Genomic DNA, 22,597 nt, shown 5'->3' with positions numbered 1-22,597 from the left:
CAGAACTGAGGCAAGATAACCTAGTGCAACAGGATGCCTTCACAGTCCAGAGACCACCTTCAGCAGGTGTTCAGAAGTATGTAATGCTACGTCAACACTTACAGTTTCAGCCCAAGAACAATTTTACCTGTTGAATTTTTCTGTTTGATGTAGTGGATGGACGTGCGTTGTGTCTTTGGATGAAGCAACAGCAGCAGGACTGGTTCAAGAATCCGTGCAACATCATTAAGTGAAAGAGCACGGATCAGCCAGCCCTGTGCTGCAGCACCAATTGCACCATCTGAACAATTGAGACTGTCCAGTACCACAAACAGAGACCTGAATGGAGAAATCAGAACTAATAAGTACGACTGAAATACCTAGAAAAGATAAAGCAAACAACGAAGTAGTTGCGTGGAAGACTTAGCACGTGTTCATGTAAGCATCAGCCAATAGCTCATCTCTGCTAACAATAGCTTCATCATGCACATCTTCTTGAGTTGAGGTCAACTACACATGCATTTGTAGAAGCAAGGCCAAGCATGAGTTCACATTGTAGAAGAACAGCATGTTTTGAAGTTCCTTCATATATATATATATTCAGGAAAACTAAAAATACTTTTGTCTCCATTTTCTATGAAAGTTGTTGTCTCATAAATATTAAGTCATTCTAAATAAAAATAAGGTTGTTTTCTTTGAGAAAACAAAAAACATAACCCACTCTAAGAGAAAAAGCATCAGCTATGCAGAAATTTGTCAGCAAGTTATTCCTCATATAAGAAGCTCTGAATATTTTTACAAAAGCTTCCTTTACACCAGGACATAATGTTACTCTTCAGTGCACCATGCAATGAGTGCAAGAGGCCTGAAGGCTTTCCTTTTGCTCATATGGCTCTACAGAACTTTCTTCCATCCCAGAAAAAAATAACAGAATAATGCATAATATAAACATAAATACAAGCAAGTGGAAATGGAAAATACCTATCAAAGGACCGATTGTGAGAAGATACTCTGCTGCCTTGGATCTCTCTGGTCAGATGCCACATGACGGAGAATCTGAACAGTGCTTCCAGCCTTGTTCCCTTTGCAAGGAAACCAGACACAAACATTACTTTTTGCAGTATTTATCTCTGAGTAAAGTTTTAGTGATTTTTAAACCTCTAGCAGAACAATAACTGTTACAAAGACGACTACTAATCCTTCTCAGGTATTTTGAGAGTACGTTTATATTCTGCAGTAGACTAAATCAAAATGACAAATATCCATGAATGCACAACCAAACCCTGACAGCCACAAAGATGTACCAATACACCAAGCATGTAGTTCAGGACTTAAATGTATTATAAACATTTACTCATGGTTTGATGTTAGGGAGGTTTGAGAGCTGGATGACAAATGGGAAAGACAGCTGTATTAGGTACTGTTTATTATAGGTGATTTTGTTTGAAAAGCTTTAACATATTTCCAGACTCTTAAGCTTAAGAATTTAAGTGTAAACTTTTAAGTAGAAAGATACAAAAACAACACTGGAGAATGAAGAAGGCTGTTGTAAGCTTTGTTGTGCAAGTTATTTCTCACAAATAAACACTAAGTCATTACTGAACTGTTTTGTCATTAAACCAGGTAATTAAAGTAATTAAAGTAAAAAACTGGGTAATTAAAGTAATTAAGAACTGGCATTATTTAAATACAACTTACTTAATATGAGATAAAACAATATTAAATACAACTTACTTAATATGAGATCTAAATACTAAGGCAGACAAGGGGTCAGTGTTATGCTGGCAAACACAAAGAATGTTGCGTTAGACTAAGAGTCAATTGTGGGGCTGGGTCATCTTAGAAATCATGACAAACACCGCAAGTTTTGAGATGCTAAATTACTTGGGCCAAAATTAAAGGTGTTCCAGCACTGACTGATACAGCTTGAAGACAGGGATTAAGTTTAGCAGTAGTCTCAAGGAATTGCAGTGGAGTGGACAGAGTCTGTTGAGAGACAGAGGGACCATGGAAGCAAAGACCATGGCATGGAAGGGAACTGGATGCAGTTTAGGAAGCGCTAGAAGAACGCTACAGTTCTACAAATGGGTTTCAGTGAATACAAAACCTACTTTATCACGATCCAGAAGTGCATGGCATATAATGTCTTCACAGATATTTGCTGATGGTGCCAGGCAATGCAGCCTATAGAAGAGTTCCACACAGGCAATATGATGTTCTCGTGTCTCTTTATTCAGCTGGTTCCAGAGCACGCAGGCTACTCTCTAGGGTACAGTAAAACAATAAATAAAATAAAATGAATAGGCAATAGGCAATAACAGTGTCGTTTCTTCACTGACTTCAAAGCTTTCTATTGCATAAAAGCTCTTTGTTGCTGAAAGATATTTCCAAATCTTCCTAGTTTAGTAAAGAGCAAGAATTCAGGTCATACACTCAGACCTAAAGGAATATACTTTCTCACTCTGGTATTAGAGGGTAGGTAATTCAAGTAGATGTGCACCAGAGTTCAGGAAAGCACTTCTGCTTCTGTTTTCTGGGTCAAAACAGATCAACACATCAGGCACAGCAGCTGGAAGCACAGTAATAAACAGTAAGAGCTTGGAATGAACTCTCATACCAACAAATGGTTGAGATGAGGAAAGCATCTTTGAAACAGATGCAATCAAAACAAAGAGGAAGGAATGTTCGCATTATTATTTACCCACTAGCACTGACTTACTGAAAAATGTGAGTGGTATCTAAGTTCTCTGAAGTATAGTGCTTAGGCTAATGAAACTTAAACCTTCAAGTCTACCTCCATCTCAAGAATCTGGACACAAACAACCAGCAATTTAAAAATAACCTGTCACTTTTGAACATCTTGTTGTGAAGCACACAAGTAAGAATACAATTTCTTTCAAATGCTTGTGTAAGCCAAAAAAGCCCACCAAACATGAAGTAAACATACTGCCCCAAACATTCATATGGATACTATTTCCTTTCCCACCCCATCCTTGGATTTACAGCTGGGCAGTAATAAAGAAAGAGATGGTCGACACCTGGTAGAAATCCGTTTTCTCTGAGATGATCTTTAGAACTCCAGGGGCAATGGGAGGAAGTGTGACCATCTGCAGCTTTCCAAGGAAGGGGTTGTGGCCAGAGACTTTGTACCGCTTCATTCGGTCTTCTATCACAAGCGCCAGTGACTGGGAATGGTTGATCACCTCCAGCAGTGTGAAGATGGACACGTTCTGAACATAGCAGTCATTCACACAGCAGCATATTGTCATTAAGGACTTCAGCCACAGAGGGAAGCTGGCATCACAACCTCCTCAGAAGACAAGTGAGAAAGAGGCTTAGGTTACTCAAAGGTTATAGTCTTACCTCCAACTTCAATCTTCAATCTAGCTCACAGGATCAAGAGGCAAAAATGACTACCCAGATTCAGTGTTAATGCTATCATAATGTCCCTTGCTTCAGAAGAGCTCTTTTCAAAACAAAGTGTAAATTTTCCCTACTTCTCCTAGCAGAAAGGACCTCAGTGACACAACAGCAAGTGCACTTCTGCTTTCTGGATTGTTTAGACACAGCTAGTTTATACAGCTACCATTTTTCAGCTGTCATTTTCAAAGATAACAACAGAGATCTGCTGATCTAAAGTGGATCCCTGGAACAGTGCTGAGGCATATCATTTCCGTAACCATAAAGCACACAAGGAACTGATACAACTAACAGCATGTCAAGCTACTTCTAGCTCTACTACATGAACAATCAGATAAGGTTTTATTAGGACTTGACTGGATACAGTCTGATGTATGAATTCACATCTCCAGCTTCAAAGACAAATGTTTTAACTACTTTACTACGAGAATAAAATGAACACTCTTCCTTCTCCACATCAGACAACTTCTGTACTGCATTCAGACTACACCTTCATTACTAGCAGGTCTCCCTATTTTTGCCTTTAAACCTCACTGTTTCTCTGGGCTACACAGTTGAAAATTATATTGAAAATGAACTTCTCTAATCCTATGACAATATACCAAAGAAACATAAGTATGTAAGCAAGCTTTCTGAGTACACTAAGTTCAGCTGCATTGCTTAAAGCAGTGGAAGGCATTGCAGATATGTAAGCATCTATGTCAAGCAGAGAGCTCACCCACGTAAATGATAAAGATATCCCTGTTTCGCTAAGGAAGACACCAGAAATTTGTAGTGAGGTTGAGACAAATTTCAGTTTCCCTCCTCTCCATTCACCACAAAACAGTCTTGTCAACAAACCTTCAAGACAGTAACTGCTCCTAAACCTAATGAAAATTCCTAGCACAGACAGGCCCTTCAATCACACATGGGTTTTTTTGTTTTGTTTTTTATATGTTAGCTTAAATAAAATTCTTTTGAACTTTAAGGTTAGGAAAATGGATGTTTTGCTTCTATTATGAACTCCTATTTGCCATTTGGTCCATCAACCTCTAAATGCTTCTTTTTCATGGATCTGTTGAAACTTCTGAACCCTGCCAAAAACACCGCAGGCCAGAAGACCTTCTTATCTCGTCACCTACAAGTTTTGTAGTGAAAGTTTTCAAAAATTCATTAACAGTGCTTGAGAAGAACCGTCCCATATCCCCAAGACACAAGATATACGCTGGTGTGGTAAATCTTGAATTCACGGGCAACTTGCTTTCAGCGCAGTCAAAAGGCATTACTAGTGATCACACCGCTTGCAAACAACAGAGATCACATTGTAATTTGTATTCCCAAATGCACAAGTTGTCCATGAAAGGGAACTTTTCTTACCAGGAAACTGAAACAAAGACATATACAACTGTTCCATTTCCTCCTCTGAAAGATAGACTGGAAATGTGGTACAATCCAACAGAAGGTGACAAGCTGCAGCAAAAGCTTCCTTGCAGTCAGCTTTAAGGGGTCCCAAAACAAGCATCACTTGTTCCAAGTCCCAGTCTTCCTCCTTTTCTTTTTTATTATCAGAATTGTAATCAGAAGAAAGAAGATTAGAACTCTTGTTCTTGAATGGTGACCCTCGAACTGAAAACAATTCCGAAAGCATTTGTTTAAACTGAGGAACCGTGATTTGCTTTGCAATCTTTTTCTTGCTGGCACCCTCAGATAATCTGTAGCCATTCTCTTTTTTCTCTTTTCCACTCAGATTAATTGCTGAGATGCTTTCATTATTTGCTTCTTGAAACTGCATCCCAAAAATGTATTTACTGGAAAACTTGGCAACCAGCTCTTGGATGCAATGCAAAGTCTTCTGAATGCTCCCCCCTTTTTTCCAGACATCATCTCTCTCCAGTGTTACAGTTGGCACTCCTAAGTGCTGAGAGAGCTCTGGGGAGGAAGCACTTAGACCAATGCCACTGTCTTCTGACTTCAGGGGAGGGAATGGAGTCTCGTCTTCCTCCTGCAGCACAGACTTAGTCTCCAAGGTTACATCCCCATTTTCCTTCTTCACCGGGCTCTAAAACAGAAACATTAACTTAATTAATGTGACAGTACTTAGTCACTATAATTAATTCAATTCAATTATGTTTAAAACATAACAAATGTTTGAGTTGTCCTCACACTTTGACTCAAACATCAACAGATCCCTGTCTACAGATGCTTAGCAAAAGGAAATGTTTCCTTAAATCCACTTTACAACTGGAACAGTATTACTTATGCTTGATTATTTTCAGTCAAATGCATTTATTTGTTCTACTGAAAAATGTTCAGGCTGTGCTTGTGTGACCACTTCATACCATCTGCTCCTTATTTGCCATCATAGTCTCCCGCAACCAAGTAATTCCACATTGTATTAAACTAAAATATTCACAAAAAGCCTTACAGACCTAACCAGCTGTAATACTGGGCGTGATTTGCCAACTCATCCTTAAGAACTGCATGATGCTGTCTGCCTTTTCGATCCTATTTAAAAGCACATTTTTCTTAATACATAGATAGGATCATAGCCACTGTTTCAGACAATAGTGCTTCACCATCAGGAATAACTCAAGTCAGAAATGGAACAATAATTACAGGACACTGAATAATTTGGAAGGGGACAAAATAAGTTTTGAAAATCTGTATTGCTTCTGTTATCATCACATTTAAGTTATCACATTTAAGTTTAAAGAACAAGCATTTAAAAACAAGACTTGTCACAATCAATTTTTCATATCGATAAGTACTTGTGAAATACTTACCCCATTTCTACTTCCTGTCTCAATGTCCAAATAGGAAGGAGGCATTTGCACTTTGCTAAGCACCTTAAAACATGTCTTTAAGGCATGAGTGAGTTCTGGCAAACTTAATACCTCCACATTTTCCAGGAGAGATTGCACCATGTAACTGAGCATCTGGGGAAGATACTGAGTCTGCACTTCAGAGTAGAGTTCCTAAAATAAATAAGCATTGTTTAAAATAGTTACCAGGCATTATTATTTAACAGTGTAGTAACACTGGCTAATCGTTGATAACTTCAGTTCACAAATAGTTAAACTGTGCAAACTTGCTTCAGAGCTATCCTTCTTCCTTCATTCTATATGATAAAAAACAAATCACACCCTAAAAGAATTACGACAGCCAGCCAGATACTAAGTGACAAAGACGACTCATTCCTTTCACTGAATCACCATAATTTGAAATGACAAACAATTATTTTGCTAGGCAATAGCAAGGATAACCATATAGAAGACAGCACATGAAACTATACTTTGCCAAACACATCATACATACACATATGCATGCTCGTTTGCTTTCATTATACATAATCTACTATTTGTTCTTAGGCATCTAAAGACATCAAAGCAGTTAACTGCAGGTTGCCTTACCAAAGGAATCACGTCAAGAAGAAACACCAGTAATGTGCAGAGCTCTGAAATTGTAGGAGGCATGCTAACATTTTCAAGAGGATCTCTGGTCTGAGAGGATTTCTTTCTAGCATGGAGATAAACACCATTTTAAAAACTTTTATCATGTATAAATTCTCCTTACAATGGACTACTTTCAGCAGAACAGTTAAGCCTTCTAAAGTCGAGTAAAAAGGGATTTCTAATACAGTAGCATTCTGACAAAAACCATCTAAGCTCGTACATGTATTCGAGATGCTCATGTGTTACTAACTTTCAGACCAAATCTCTATAGACACTCTTACTAAGTGTAACCTTCTGTCTTACATTCAAAACAAACCCAAAGGGTACACTTGTTCTTCCAAAAAAGGCAAAAGCATTTTCCCTATCTTTCCCTATCCACCTCTCCTTTTAAGTCTTTTCCAGCCCCAGCTGCTATTAAACATAATTTCTTCTTTTCCTTATTATTATTATTATTATTATTATTATTATTATTATTATTATTATTATTATTATTTTGCATGCAATTATTATTTGTTTGAATTCTTTAAGTATTTCAGGAAGCAACACATACAGCTACCTGAATTAAACACGTACTGAGGTCCTACCAGAACGTAAATGCTCTGATAAACTTCATGATCTTTCATAGATAGCTGATATGCATCATTTCTGGGGAAGGAAGGTGCTCTACTTTTAGATAACGTAAATACCTGAAACAGTCTTCAAAACATTTAGTCATGTAATCCCAAAGGAAGTCTGTGCTTAAGGATGTAATCAACACATTGACTGTTTTGACAATTTCTGAAGCATTTTTGTTCTCTTTGATTGCACTGCGTGGAAGGGGAAAAAAACAACAACAACAACAACAACAAGAGAAAGAGATGTCAGCAAAGATTTTAAGGGCATGCATATTCCAGCACTAGCTGATGTACTCTAAACACTTATTTTTCCTCTGAGATATTGATTGCTTTAATTCGAGGACTAAGCAATTCTGGAATGGCTAAACATTGTGTATCCTCCAAGATGAAAGAAATCAAACCTTACTGAACTTAACACCAATGATAAGCAGTGTTCTTTAGTTTCCTCTCTTTTAATCACAGAAATCAAGCACGTGTGTGGAAAACATTAGGGAAGTCACAAGAAATCTGGTGTTTTATATAGAAGGATACTTAGCTTTTAAAACTAGAATTTGCTTAATTAGATTAGTTTTTATTAACTTGGCTTTATATATATATGAGACAGTCAGTTTACAATTGAAAAATTGTAGCTGTACCTTGCAAGTACATTGCCACTTTGATTGTAGCTAAGTTTGAGATCAGAACCAAGAGCATCCTTGCAGTAGGAGTAAAAGGCTCTAATAACTTCAAGGAAGAGGTCCCCAACAACCTGTGGCCCTATAATTTAAGAAAAAATAAATAAATCCTGCAATTGTATCAAAGTCATTGCTAGGTAGTTCAGTTACAAGCTTGTATAAACTTGAATTGGGGGTAACTAGGTTTAAATAAAACAACAACAACGTGAGTTTTCAAGTATGAAGAAAATGATCATGTGGCTTTCAAAAACATCAGGTTTTGGAAACATCTCAGTTAAAGTGAAATTAACTACTTACAGGATTTTATTTTTTATTTTTGTCAAATTTTCCCTGTTTCTCATTTTTAGGAACATTTTTAAGAGGTACTCAAAAAGCCATAGCACTGATTCTACACTACATTTAAGACACTTCAGTAAGGCACAAGTACTGCAGCCATTGTAAGTGGGTCTAAGCATACCACAAGCCTGCAGTTCACATGCCAGAAATAATCACCGTTTCTATGAGGAAAACGAGAACATTTCCCAACACACATTCAGCACAGTAGCCATGGTTAAATTTTGAAGAACAAAATCTGGGGAAACAATCGCAATTGATAAAGCTCAATTGCACAAACATAACCATAACGTGTCTTTATACACAGCTTTAAGAAGAACCCACAAGTTTGGTGTGTGCTGTCATCTGCACCCAGTTTACATGGATAAGCACACTTTTGTTCTATGTAAAATTGTACATAAGGATGAACAATTTATATGTACAGTATCCCAAATACAGAACTACTGAAGAAGAGTATATGAAGCATTCCAGTGAGTGTTTCCACATGAAAAAAACAATCTAATGACTAAGTACCACAAAAGGTCAAAGATTCTTGCTGTTTTATTTTGCCTTTTTATTTTAATTAATTTGAAAAGGAAGTAAAAGTTGTACAAGTTTAAGGCTGAAGAAGTTATAATTTGTGTGCTGATTGAAATAGAAAGAGTAAACCATATAATGCAGCTCAGCTAAATAACCCTTATTTGTGGTTCGGATTAACAATGACCATCAGCAAAATATAACATACAATAGGCCAGTATCAGTCATCCACATTCTAATTTAGATTATAAAGTACTCAACTAATCCAAAAACCTCAAACAACCTTCCTTCAATAGTTTTTCTTTCAAGAAATAAAAGTGCTTCATATAATATTCACAACTGCTTTTCAGATATCCTTAAAAAAAATTTAAGATTAACAGCTGAAGGAGATGTAAGCACCATTTGATAAACAGACTAACAGCAGCCTCTATTAAAGTGCCACTCATTTAATAGGAAAGAAGTACAGAATTCTCCTTTGTCCTGGCGATGTTTTGATAATAATTTAATGGGAGATGTGCTTAAGAGGACTTTCCTGACCCATAAATAAAGATAGTCTTAATACACAGAAGCCTACAAATAAAGAGTTTAGTCTCAGTATATGAGTTTTATTTGTCATAAAGACTACAGGCTTAGACAACAGTAAATTATTTCTCCAGAATAACACCCAGAATGCTGAGGAATACAGTCAGTCATTCTAAAAACTACCTGTTAACCTCTCATATTCATCAGATTTGCATAATAGGGTTTCAAGGACTTATCTGTAGGTGGTCCTTATAAGAATATTCTGAAAACCTAAATTCTATCAAGTCCCTTAAATTTTATTTATTTACTTATTTTTGACACAGGAAGAACTTGACCTTTGAAGGGCAGGCTGGCAAGGTCTCCCCCTTGCAGAGCTGGAAAATTAATGTAAATAACACATAGACATGTGACAAAGGAAGTGGGGGAAATTCTTCACAGCCCAGTCACCGAGCTTCCCACAGCTCCCACAGCAGCAGCAGGTCAGTGCAGGCACACAGTGCTACTTATAGAGGCACCTCCATCTCCCATACCCAGAGCAGGTTATTTGCAGCTGGAGCAGCTGCAGGTAAACAGTACTGCCCATTCTGGCAGCAGTAGCACTGTAAACAAGTTGTGTGGGGGACTAAACTGTCTGGAAAAAGAAAAAAAACTTGCTCTCTTCCAATATCTGAAAGGTGCTTACAGTGAAAGGAGGGTTGGTCTCTTCTCACTGGTGACAGGATGAGGGGAAATGGCCTCAAGTTGCACCAGGGTAAGTTTAGGTTGGATATCAGGAAAAATGTCTTAACAGAAAGAGTAGTTAAGCACTGGAATAGGCTCCCCAGGGAGGTGGTTGAGTCACCATCCCTGAAAGTGTTTAAAAAACACTTGGATGTGGTGCATGATTTAGCAGAGAATTGTTAGCTAGGGTAGTATGGCTGGGTTGTGGTTGGACTTGATGATCTTTAAGGTCTTTTCCAAACTGAGTGATTCTATGAGTCTATGATTCTATGAAAAACAGTGCAGTCAGTGATGTAGGCCTATGGAAAGACCTGTAAACAGCCAAACAGTAAAAACAAATGCAAGAAAAAGTACTACTGGCAGTTTTTCAGATAGAAGCCTCCTTACAACCCAGAAAGTAGAGATGTCTGACATTAAACCTGAGAGATTTAGCTCCAAGGAACGAATAGAGCAGAATACTGAAGCTAGGATAGTAGTGGTTCTTTTGAGCTGGACTCTGACTGCAGTTCTGAGCACAGTGGAGGGTTCTCCATATGATATTTACAGGCTGTAGTGCACTGCATCCAGTGCAGCGTTCTGTAGAAAAGCCAGAAATAACCTCAAGGGCGTTTGCTTTAAAGCAAAGTTCTTAGCTAGTTCTAAGGCAGATAAAATAGTCCCCCTGAACAGCAATGCATGAAACACATACGATCAGCATTCAGAACCCTGCAGGGTGCTGTCCTGAGTCCTAATTCCAAAGCTGATGAACAAGAAGTCATAACAGTTTTAACAGTCACAATAGCAGCAACAAGTAACATTACCAATTTCAGGTTTATCAAGGAGACTGATAAGGATGCGGAAAGGTTTCAGATAAGCTTGATGCTGTTCCTCTGTATCAGACTCAGAGAACTTCTGATGTAAAATTTCAGCCAAGCTCTAGTAGAAAGAAAGAATGAAAACGTTATACTTAGAAGAGAAATTTCCATTCTATTAAGAGTTTATCTTTCAAGGGCTTTCAGTAACCTGGTCTAGAGGGACGTGTCCCTACATACAGCAGGGAGTTGGAACTGGATGGATGATCTTAAAGGTCCCTTCCAACCCAAACCATTCTATGATTCCTAAGTTTTATTTTGTGTAGTATCATCTACAACTGAACACTAATTTTCCACATAGGGTAGACAAATCGATAATTGATTACATCATCTTATCGTGCATACTCAAGAGTTGATCTTATTCAGGGAAGCATTTTTAATAATTCAAGTAGTTCATCAACAGATGCTACCATTTAGTTTCAATTAGATTCTATTTGTATTTGTAAGCACATTTAATATTGGGACAAATACAGCACAGAAGGCATTCAGATCAAAGAATATAATACCACCAATGAGATGCTATATTTAGGGATGGAAAGCTCTGAAGGACAAACGAAGTGACACAGTGAACCACAGACACAGTTTGCACTAAAATGTAAAAGGATCATAAAAAATATCTGTATAGAATGAATACCAACCTCAACTAAAAGATCTCTAGAGTATTTTCCAAAAAAATAAATAGCATGGTCTTCAGAAGTTGTTGACTCTGGAGCAAAAGTACCCCCTTTAATATCAGAGCCTACAAGACAAACAGTGGCATAACAAGTACAGGAAAACACTACATTACAGAGCACTACCTACAGAGAACTACATGCACCTTGTTTATAAAAGTATTGAAACTACACTGCGTTTTCTATCTTCATAATTTTAACACTTTACTTGAAACTAACACACAAGGTGCCCAAAGGCAGCTCCTGCAACACAGTCTGAGTCAACCAGGTGTATGCACTATAATGAATTTCAAATATAAATCAAAACCAAGGTCAGGTCCAGATACAAGGTCATAAAAGGCAGGCTTCATGCACTTACACAGCTGCAATTCTTGTCCTATCACTTTCAGTCTCCTCCAGCATTTAAGAAGAGGCAGACTGGGAGAAGCCATAGCTCATTTATAGCTCCTTCCTATTAAGGAAGGACTATTAAGCCTACAAAGGAATCTTTGACAGGCTATTACTTGCAGAAGAGCAAGGTTAAAATGGCACTGTTCCTTTCAGACCACTGAACCATTCTGGGGTGAACTGTGAAGGGGATCAGAAATCGATCAGATGCCCAGTGATTTGGGACAGTGAAATGAATTCAACCTCTGAAGAGAAAACCTATTTAATAAGAATCAAGTATTCATTTGACAAACGAGTACTTTGAAGATGGAAGCAGAACAACATTTTACTTCATCATCATTCATTAACTGCTGAAAAAGCATACTACATTGTTAAGCACTGAAACAATTTTCTCTTATGTACTTGGAATACTGAATATTCCTGTATATTGTACCATACCTAGCAACCATGCATATAATCTTCTATTGAGTGACATGTCTCTCCTCAACAGTGTCTGTGTAGCTGCTGACAGAACATAAACCAGATCAGCCCTGCGCAGTAGAATTGCATTTTCATTGTAGTCCTAGGACAAAAAAGACAGCTTTATTGTTAACGAATACTGAAACAAGTCAAACTGGTAACAAGGTTTGTATTAGTTTTTAAACTGGTAATATTAGTGTTTTGGGAGAGGGGAAAAAAAGAGGGATAACGAACCATCAATGACAAAATATTTTGTTTACTAAAAATTTCAGGAAAGGGAATCTGACACACTTGTGTGATTATTTTCCTATTTACAGTACAGAGCCACAGTTAAGCTAATAATACTGAAGACTTCATTGTCTTACATCTTAAGACTTAAAGTTATTTGGTACCTTCAAATTACCACACAACAGGGTAAGCTGGGAAATGATGGGGGGGACAGCTAATGTTTCAAGTATTATTTGTTTTTCTAGTTATTCACAGAAGTTATCTTAGTTTAGCACAATTCCAAATGCTCTGTATTTTTCTCTATGCAGCTTCCCACTCCTGAACATTTCAAGCGCATTCCAGATATCACAACATTCACCATCAAAGCACAGCTTCATTTGAAGCACTCTGATGATGCAGAACTAAGTTAGCTTTATGGAGTCTGAATGCATTGATGGAGAAGTAAGAAAAGATCTGTTTACTGGTTTTGAAGGTACAAAGTTCAGACATTTGGTGATAACAGAGATGGCAGCTGGACTGGTTTCACAGTAACTACCTCTCTGCACAAAGGGCACGTGACAGTACTAAAGCAGTCCTCTTACCAAAGCTGTATCAAATGGAAAGAAGAAAAGAATCACTTCGAGAGTGTTTCGTTGCACAAGGACATTTGAATCCAGTACTGATACACACAAAGACTTGATCTGTGAAACAACAAGAAAGCACAACGGTGTTTTACTTCATGGTCATACCTAAAATGCAATCATGAGGAGAAGGAGAAAAACCAGACTTGATTAAATGTGAACAATATTATTTTATGTGAGAGGATAATTATTCACCCACTTACTTCCCTTCCAAGCCTAAAGTTTTGCAGAATACTGTTAAAATACTGTTAAAACTTACAAAATACCTGGTTTTGTAACAATACAGAATGTCACAACATGGTACCAATAACTATCAGACAGAAAGTGAAGTCTAACAATATGACAGTGTTAAGTACTTAAGCTGACTTTACAGTAATTCCATTACTTCAACATCAATTACTATCTACTGATGCCTTCTATTTTACTGAAAAAGTAAAAAGGCATTAAATTTCAGAATAATCTTCTAGGATTGTAAACACTTGAGAAATCCACATTAAAAATGGTATATAAGATATTCAGAGTTATATATAAGGTATAATTCAGAACAGGCAGAGACAAGGTGTCATTTTTATCTCGAGTCAGTCTTCTAAGGCTGTATGTAATATTGATTACCAAAAAGTGCAGAACATTCAGAAGGTTTGCATTTTGCAGACTGAACAAAGTATCGCAGAATCACAGAATTGTAGGGGTTGGAAGGGACCTCTAGAGATACTTTGAGTCCAACCCCCCTGCCAAAGCAGGTTCCCTACACCACGTCACACAGGTAGGCGTCCAGGCGGGTCTTGAATATCTCCAGAGAAGGAGACTCCACCACCTCCCTGGGCAGCCTGTTCCAGTGCTCCGTCACCCTCATCGTAAAGAAGTTCTTCCACACATTTGTGAGGAACTTCCTATGCTGTAGTTTCATCCCAAATGTATATGAGAGATTCTCTGGTACATCTCAGGTAAGATGCTCCCATGAAGCAATTGCCTAATAATGCAATTCTGAAGTACAGACCTTTCAGACACTTTCTCACTCATAAGAGCACGCCATTCTAATTCAATACAAAGAAGATGCAACTTGCTGCATGCTGCCATTATGGTAGGTAAGACTGTTCCACGAGAAGCATAATGAACTTACTGTAAGCTTATAATCGGTGCCAAGCATGTACTTCTGCTGTTTTCCAGACTGCTCTCTGTTGATATGACTGACAACAAAAAGAGAAGCAGGCAGCCTAATGGACGGACTGACCAGAACACTGCCCCAGAGTGCTCCATAGAAAACTTCTTTGCCCATTAATAAGGAGAGCTTCACAAGCAGAGCATCTGTTCTGTAAGAAAGTATATTTGATGTGAGAAAAGATTTCTGTTCCTATAGTTTCATACCATAAAAGGGCAATTATACACAGTCGGTATTGTAGGTCACAGAATTAATTTATTTTCTCCCTTTTTGTATTATCAGCATTGCCCCTTTCCACAGAATGATGGCCAGCATGTGATTATACAAAGAACAACCAAAAGAAAAGTGATCAATCAACAAAAGCAGAACAATGACAAAACAACAAAAGAAACAAACAAACAACCTTCAGTCCTTTGTCTCTGTGCACATTCATTGAAACAGTTTCTCTGCATGCTATGGAAACTTCTCCTCTAATTATCTGCTAACACTAAGCTCTGACCAAACTACTGCAGTAGCTCTAATTGCAAAATATTGACTGTGAGATGTGCCTGATGCTAAACTGGAAATGCTTTAAGCTGATGGCAGGCTGTGAAAGCTGACTTCGTCCGTCTGTGTATTGGAAGATATCCCATACGTTCATACTTAAAAATCAGCGGGCTCAATTTTTAAGTCTTGAACAAACAAAAACACGAGGGAAAATAACACCGTTACTGCACATGGAACTGAAACACTGAAACTTGTTAAATAGAGAACACACTGGAGATGACTTCAGGCACATTCTCTGCTTTGGCAACTCCATCAGTACTGCCGTACAGAAACCTCATGTCAGGAATGCAGAAGTAAGTGAAAAGGGAGAAGTTCAATACCAAAGAGAGGGGGGAAAAAAAAGACAACATTTTCTTTTCTCTCTCTCTCTGTGTGTGTGTGTGTGTGAGCATTAGAAGGAAATAGTATCTACTTCTCTCACACAGCTGAGTTTAAAATTAACCCACCATAGCTTCCAAAGAGAAATCTTGCCTATCTTTCTTGTACCAGAATCGTTACCATCAGGAAACTAAAGAAAGATATTCTTATGTGATCTGTGTATTTCATAAAATGACATTCAATTAAATTTCAGCATAAATCTTTCATGGTGAAGTATATGGTCAACTTCTGTCTGTGCAAGGTGCAAACAGTGCCATCAAGAACAGGGAAAAAAGGGTATAAAAACAGAAGCTGGATCTTGGAAGTAATCTGCAGTAACCAATGACTCACTAGATAGGCACTAGCTATAGGTAATTTCAAAATAAGCTGAATCTCACTAAGTCTTGAGATGGACAGAAAATTTAGTTTCAAAGGATTCTCTTGTTTCCCAAATTCCCAGCAACTAATTCTATTGGAAAGAGGAAATCACTGTGTCTTGTAAACCTGTCTGGAAAAAACCCATAATAAAATCCATATTTCTACAGCAGACTGCATGATGTACAACATGTGTCTACAGATAAGATGCTCTGCAATTGTCAACTGAATGCTACTAAGTTGCAAATACATGCAATCTATTCTTACATGCTACAGTGACTAATAAGAATTTTCATTCTAATACTTGTTGTTAAGAAGAGACATCAGATCTACAACTACTTTATCAACCATATTATATATAGCTTAGCATTCAAAAAAGAAGTGAGAACAGCCAATATATCCAGACTGTAAATACAGATGGAAATACACTACAAAGGTTAGCAACTGTTTAAGGAAAGAAACATTTGTTTGAAATCCATGGTAGCTGAGTTCTTACAAAACAGTTTCAGTCATTGAAATAAAACCATTACACAAGTGGGTGCTGAGCTGCTCTTCTTAGCACACTCCCCAATCCTGACTTTATCGTACCAAATGTCATTGTCATCACTGTCTGAGGCACCAGGGAATGAGTAAAACAGCCCTTCCACAATAGATGTTGAAAGGATTGCCTCTTGCTCCTGCTTTCAGAAACTGAGGCTAAGTATTTGGCATAGAGAGACTGGAAAGAATAGAGAATTCAACTACTCTTTTCCAACACAATATATAATTAAATAGAATTTCCCTACAGAGCAGCAGTTTGGGGAGACGGGTCAATTATTCAGGAATTTGGAAGAGAGTTGAAAAATGCTTTTTCATTCTCTTCTTTCGACGTATCGATTTTCATCCCTACTTTTTCTCTTCTCCTTTCCTCCTCCTGAGATGAAAATAGATGAGGAAAGGTTTTTCCTTTGAAGAAATACTTCAAAGCTATTTATTGCAGCTCTCAAGGAGTCATCATCCTTCTGCCCTTAAGAAGCCCTTTAACAAACTTTCTCTTTCCACAGACAGCCATCAGAAATTTCTTCAGAATTCCCTAAGAAAGCAAAGTACTGTATATTACTTTTACATTAATATTAGTCCTCACCTGTCATAGATTTCTGACCCTTCTTCCAATCCAGGCAGCAGTCCAATTACGAAGGCTTGAAGACCAGGCAGGAGGGACTTTTGGAGAGGAAGAAAGTATTTCTCATATAAACCAAGAAGAACAGGCCTCACTGACATTGCTGCATTTGCCAGCAGAGGAAACAAACCAGAGCTAAAAAAAAAAGAAGAAAAGAAAAATCATTAATTAAAGTAGGCCATGAAATGCATAAGCTTTTAAAGAGAAGTTTACCTGTATAAGAATAAGTCCTTGGCAAGCCATTTTGTCCCAATTATTTTAAAGATTATTTCATAGGTTTCCAGTGCCTTTAAATGTACTCCACTAGGAAGTGCTGGATGCAAACACTGAGATAATCTTTTACTGATGATCAGACGTCTTGGCAATAGAGAATACTTCAGGTTACTCTGAAGAGCCTGTGAATGCAAACAGGATAGATTGAATATCTGTAATGTGAAATATGGTTTATAATATGACTTATTATGAAGTCATAATATTGAAATACATAATAATATGTATTTCAAAGGTTTCCTACTAGCAAACAGAACTAAATAACATTCAAGATTTTTCTCTCATAAATGTAGATTGTTTCACTTCAACAGCAGAGTTCTACAATTGAGTTTTCACATGAAATCAGTCATGAACAGCCTAGGAAAGTCTGGTCTTGCTTTCCAAGGGACTGGAAATGGAAGTCAGTGCACTCTCATCCTATCTCCAAGGGAAGTGGGAAAGCAACAAGAGGAGTGTCTCAGCTTTTAAGGACAAGGAATAGTGTAAGAATTAAATAACTATTTTTCCTCTTAAATTAACATTGCACTGATAGCTGAAATAAACAAATAATCCTCCTACCAAAGTAGGCATATAAAATCTCTGAAGTTACTTGTAAACCTGTGTGGCTCTATTCAGTATGCTTTAGTAACTATAGCCATTATATGGATGAATAAGTAAAAGATATTCAGGATAGGAAACAACTAAGTATTGCACATACGCTAAGGCTCAGGAAAACCAAACTACATTGCCTTTCTTTGGAAACATTATTCTTTTCATTAAAGCACATGAGCATTTCAGCAGAACAAATAAGTATGTCTCTAAAATTGAGAAAGCAATAATTAAAGAAAAAGGTTGCAAGTAAACGCCACTTTGGCCTTTAATCACTGACTGTTAACACAAACAAGTGTTTCACTGCAGGCTGCCTTTTGGGATGTTTTCAGGATGAGGCAGAATTTTGACTCTCCCAAAGGCTAAGTCTTGATCTTATCCTGTGTAACCTTTTAAAACTCCATGTTATTCTATTATGCCTGAGAAAAATAGATTTTGAAAACCCAGTACACAAAGGAACTAAGTCATGCTTGTACAGGTCTAAGAAAAACATAGTACAGCAATGATCACAGCATTCACTTCAATGCAGAATCCTGAATACTCACATCAGCATTCAGAAGAAGAGATAAAACTCATTCTATTTCAAAGGTGTGTGCAATGCATCATTCAAGACTTAACAGTAGGTGGGCACAAGAAGTTAAAATTTACTACACTGCATTATTTCTTTTTGCTGCCCTACCTAAGCTGAGACTAGCTGTAAGTGAAGAGGATATGATTTAGCAGAGGGTTGTTAGAGTTAGGGTACTATGGTTAGGCTGTGGTTGGACTTGATGATCTTCAAGGTCCTTTCCAACCTGGGTAATTCTATGGTTCTATGATTCTAAGAGTAAGAAGAAAAAGGCTGCATTCCTAACAACAGTAAATAGAAAGAAATGTCACATTACTTTGAAATGCATACAGTCCAAATGCCATTTGGAGCCATTATATTTCCTTTCTTCCTTCCCCCATGATGTGATTTGCATTTTAATAGGTATTAAAAGCTAAAAGATTGTCTTGTACCAACTTTGAAGACTGTTTGAAAGCTGGGCTTCCACAGAATCATAGAACAGCCTGGGTTGGAAGGGACCTCAAGGATCATGAAGCTTCAACTCCCCCACCACAGGCAGGGCCACAAACTTCCACATTTAATTGTAGGCCAGGCTGCCCAGTGCCCCGTCCAACCTGGCCTTGAACACCTCCAAGGACAGGGCATCCACAGCCTCCCTGGACAGCCTGTGCCAGCACCTCACTGCTCTCATTGTAAAGAACTTCTTCCTGACACAGGGGGAAGTTCTTCACTAGGAGAGTGGTGAGGCCCTGGAACAGGCTGCCCAGGGAGGTTGTGGATGCCCCGTCCTTGGAGGTGTTCAAGACCAGGTTGGACGGGGCCCTGGGCAACCTGATCTAGTAAAGGTGTATGTTTGGTGGCCCTGCCAGGCAGGGGGGTTGGAACTTCATGATCCTTGAGGTCCCTTCCAACCCGGGTCGTTCTGTGATTCTGTGACATCTAACCTAAATCTTCCCTCTTTCAACTTAAAACCATTTCCCCTTCTCCTGCCATTAACTACCTTTCCAAAGAGTTGACTCTCATCCTATTTACACTGCTTATATTGGTTGGCATATATTCGTCCACACCCTCGGTAAATATAAAAGAAGATGACTACAAAAAAAAAACAACACAACAGTGGTAAATATTTTCTCTCTGTGTTTAGGATCAAATAGATACCATCCTAGCACACTAAAATCTTCATATTAACTACATGGGAAACAGCAAGTGGACGACTGTCCTCAGAGGATTGAGAACTGACATTATTCTCCCCACCCCTTTTTCTTTCTTAATTCTTGTGAGTGTAATTTGATGGTCTTCAGTTACATAAGGGCTGAAGCCCACCCTGATGTACATTTTCTACTTTTCTCCAGCTGTCCTCCATGTGAGCAATTATGATAGCCAGAAGAGTTACATTATACCCATAAAACATTTTCTAATGCACAAGGATCCTTACAGCTTCTTTGAACATGACCTATAAAGGGCAGAAGAGAAGACTATCTACTCTTTATAGTGTATACACGTGGCTTTACAGTGTACACACGTGGCTGAAAACATAAAAAACACAGGCACACATGCAGGAATATTTTTACTTCCACAGCTACTGGTTTAAAGTCTACACTGCCTTATAGCACGACCAGAGATCAGCATCAATTTCACATTAAGAAAAGCAAGCAAACCAAGTAAATATTTATATTCACATAAATAGAATCCAGGAAAAAAAATGCAACATGTATATTCAACCAGGAAATCCTATAACTCTTATAAAAGTCAACAGTGGTTGGGAGGAGTGAGGGAGAAGTCCAGCCTGTGAGTCCATTTTCCACTCATTCATTTTCCATATAAGCTTGAGAGACACGAGAGACATCCATAACAAAGCTCCAGCATCCAGCATAAAGTTCAAAGCCAGTAATAAGGAAACTGGGAACTTCAGTTATATCAAAAGCAGGAGACACACTCCCAGTTCTGCACATTGCATTTAAGCACTGGGTGCGGTAAAGCTCCATAAAGCCATTAGAAGGCTGGGCTTCCCTTCTCAGAGATACACTTGTCTTCAACAGAAGGCAAGTGGTGCTTGTGTTTGTAACCCAGCAAACAGCTGTCATAAAGACACAGCAGTCACAGTTCTCATACAAACCAACTGGCATCATTAAGAGCTTTGCTGACAAAACATGTATTCCAGAAGAATCTTTCTCTCCCCTCAAGAACACAGTATCAAATGTTACTGCTGAAATAAATGCCAGCTGTGCAGCAGCAATGATTTTTGTTAATGATAATCCTACTTCTTGAAGCAAAGAGCAGCCCATGCTGCAGCTACTAAATGATTGGTTTATTTAACTAGAGATAGGACCCATCATCGTGATGTGTAGCACACTGTAAAATGAAAAAACAAATATCTGATGGAGCATAAGTTAGCAGGCCCTGCCAATGCTAGCTTTTGTTTTCACTCATACACACATCTGGTACCTGCAGTTCTGTTCAAACACTGCAGGAGATTCATCTTACCTAATCTTAGAAGTCTAGGTCATCTATAAAACCATGGGCAAAACTGTAACTCACCCCAGGCTTCCTACAAAGCCAGTAGGGAACATAAGCAATTTTAGTATAGGATTCTTCTGACTTACTTTAAGTAGCAAGAGGTGAGACACATCTAACTAATTAAAACCTTTAACCTTATTTCTCTCCCTGGTTAAAAGTGATTCGAAGTAAAGATGTCCACACTGAAGAAATCAAAAGTTAAATTAGGTTTGTCTCACTTAAATGACAAAACTGTCTTTTGAGATCTACAGTCTGACCATTTTGGCTGGTCATTCAGACTGATGTCAGGCAGTTCCTTTGCTGCTTCTGTAGTTCTACAAGTTACCACGAAACAGAAATCTGAACCACAGAAGCAACAAAGAAATGGTGAAAAATAGCACTCAGTGCAACCTTAGTAGGTGTTTAATATTAGAAAGTATCAGGGCTGTCTCTTTTTCACCAGCACTAAGAGCAGCAAGAGCTCCAAGGCTACTTGTTCTTAGCCATTGCCAAAGGCATCTCTATCAGCTTCCTCCACCCTTTTCCTCCCATCTTTTAATAGGAGGAGCCCATGCCGATTCCTCCAGCCCTTGTACTGAAAGGGTAATTCCACTAAACTTCTATGGAAATAAGGGCACAGGTATTAACCTGAGAGACTCAGTAGCACAAGTACTACAAGACCCAGTACTCTGCCTACAGGAGAAAAAACCTCAGAAAATATTACAAGTATGTAAGCAGAGCACTCACAATTCAAGTCAACAATACAAAGATCCTTATGAAGCTTGTGCTTAGGAAAGATCTCCCAAGCAACACCAAAAGCTTGAAAAGTCCTTCCAAAACTCCTTGCCTCCTTCTCTTTGCTCCCTTTCTCAGCATTTTCATTTCTGCTTAGTAATAGGCATCCCTATTACTGACACTCAGATTCCTGAATACAATCATGTGCTGTGTAAAATCATATATATTTTTACAGACATTTCTGTCATTAAGATAATGTTGATCTCCTTCCTTCTGCCCACTCATTTCCTGCTCATTCATTTATTCTTGGATTATCAGAAACTGCCTGTAGAATTATTAGGTTCTTATTTCACAGTCTCCCTTTTGGTGGCACACTCTCCTGACTTTTCTGTTATCAACCCTATTTTCAGATAACAGACAGAAGCAGATGAATGCTAGGGATGAACACTGTTCTACCAATTCCTGTGCTCCTAATACGATTAAGCCAACAAAATACCAGAGCAGATGGACTGATGTAACAGCTAAAAGCCTTTCTGTTTGTTTCCCACTATGCTGCCATGTATTTTGGCAGTTCTGTACCCTGCAGAGGAATTTCAGCCAGGTGTTAGTCACTTGTGGTGTATTCACCTAGATCAAGACAAAAGATCAAAGCCTACTTTCTGCCATAGGTATGCAATCTCACTTAAATATTCTGATTTCTCCTTTCAAGAGAAGCATTCTTTTATTCTCTTTATGACTGTCCTCAGCAGGAATAAAGGGAGAAACAGGGTAGGCAGAAATGTGCAACCCCTATTAACAAAGCAATATCCAGCTTCCTTCTGCTGATAAGGAAAGAAGGTGGCTGCCCTTTAGAAAACCTTTCATTTGGATTCTCCTTCCCCTTTGAAACCTCCGTAGCATTATGGTTTAGCAACAACAGCAAAGTCACATGACACACATC

The 22,597-nt window shown here is 38.2% G+C and overlaps 1 protein-coding gene across 6 annotated transcripts in view; it reads right to left on the bottom strand.

Annotated features, from left to right (window-relative positions):
* Positions 1–22,597, bottom strand: part of DOP1B (DOP1 leucine zipper like protein B) — a 44,077-nt gene that overhangs the window by 18,583 nt on the left and 2,897 nt on the right. For 2 of the 6 annotated variants that reach the window (XM_015882200.3, XM_085547934.1), the window contains exons 3-18: positions 17,235–17,416; positions 16,986–17,156; positions 14,546–14,735; positions 13,387–13,485; positions 12,557–12,680; positions 11,699–11,799; positions 11,010–11,124; positions 8,080–8,200; positions 7,517–7,636; positions 6,789–6,894; positions 6,162–6,353; positions 4,756–5,437; positions 3,018–3,289; positions 2,091–2,243; positions 961–1,061; positions 128–318 (exon numbers count right to left, since the gene is read on the bottom strand). In XM_015882200.3, coding sequence (XP_015737686.2) covers positions 128–318; positions 961–1,061; positions 2,091–2,243; positions 3,018–3,289; positions 4,756–5,437; positions 6,162–6,353; positions 6,789–6,894; positions 7,517–7,636; positions 8,080–8,200; positions 11,010–11,124; positions 11,699–11,799; positions 12,557–12,680; positions 13,387–13,485; positions 14,546–14,735; positions 16,986–17,156; positions 17,235–17,416 — 2,920 coding nt within the window. Of the gene's footprint in view, positions 1–127; positions 319–960; positions 1,062–2,090; positions 2,244–3,017; positions 3,290–4,755; positions 5,438–6,161; positions 6,354–6,788; positions 6,895–7,516; positions 7,637–8,079; positions 8,201–11,009; positions 11,125–11,698; positions 11,800–12,556; positions 12,681–13,386; positions 13,534–14,545; positions 14,736–16,985; positions 17,157–17,234; positions 17,417–22,597 lie in introns of all 6 variants that reach the window. The other 4 variants (XM_015882210.3, XM_085547940.1, XM_085547947.1 and 1 more) reach the window with 3 other exon arrangements.

This window comes from Coturnix japonica, chromosome 1, assembly GCF_054131305.1.
Source record: "Coturnix japonica strain WE chromosome 1, WE-NBRP24, whole genome shotgun sequence".
Taxonomy (NCBI): Eukaryota; Metazoa; Chordata; class Aves; order Galliformes; family Phasianidae; genus Coturnix; species Coturnix japonica.
The sequence above is the reverse complement of the archived record's forward strand: the minus strand, read 5'-3'. Positions and strand labels throughout refer to the sequence as shown.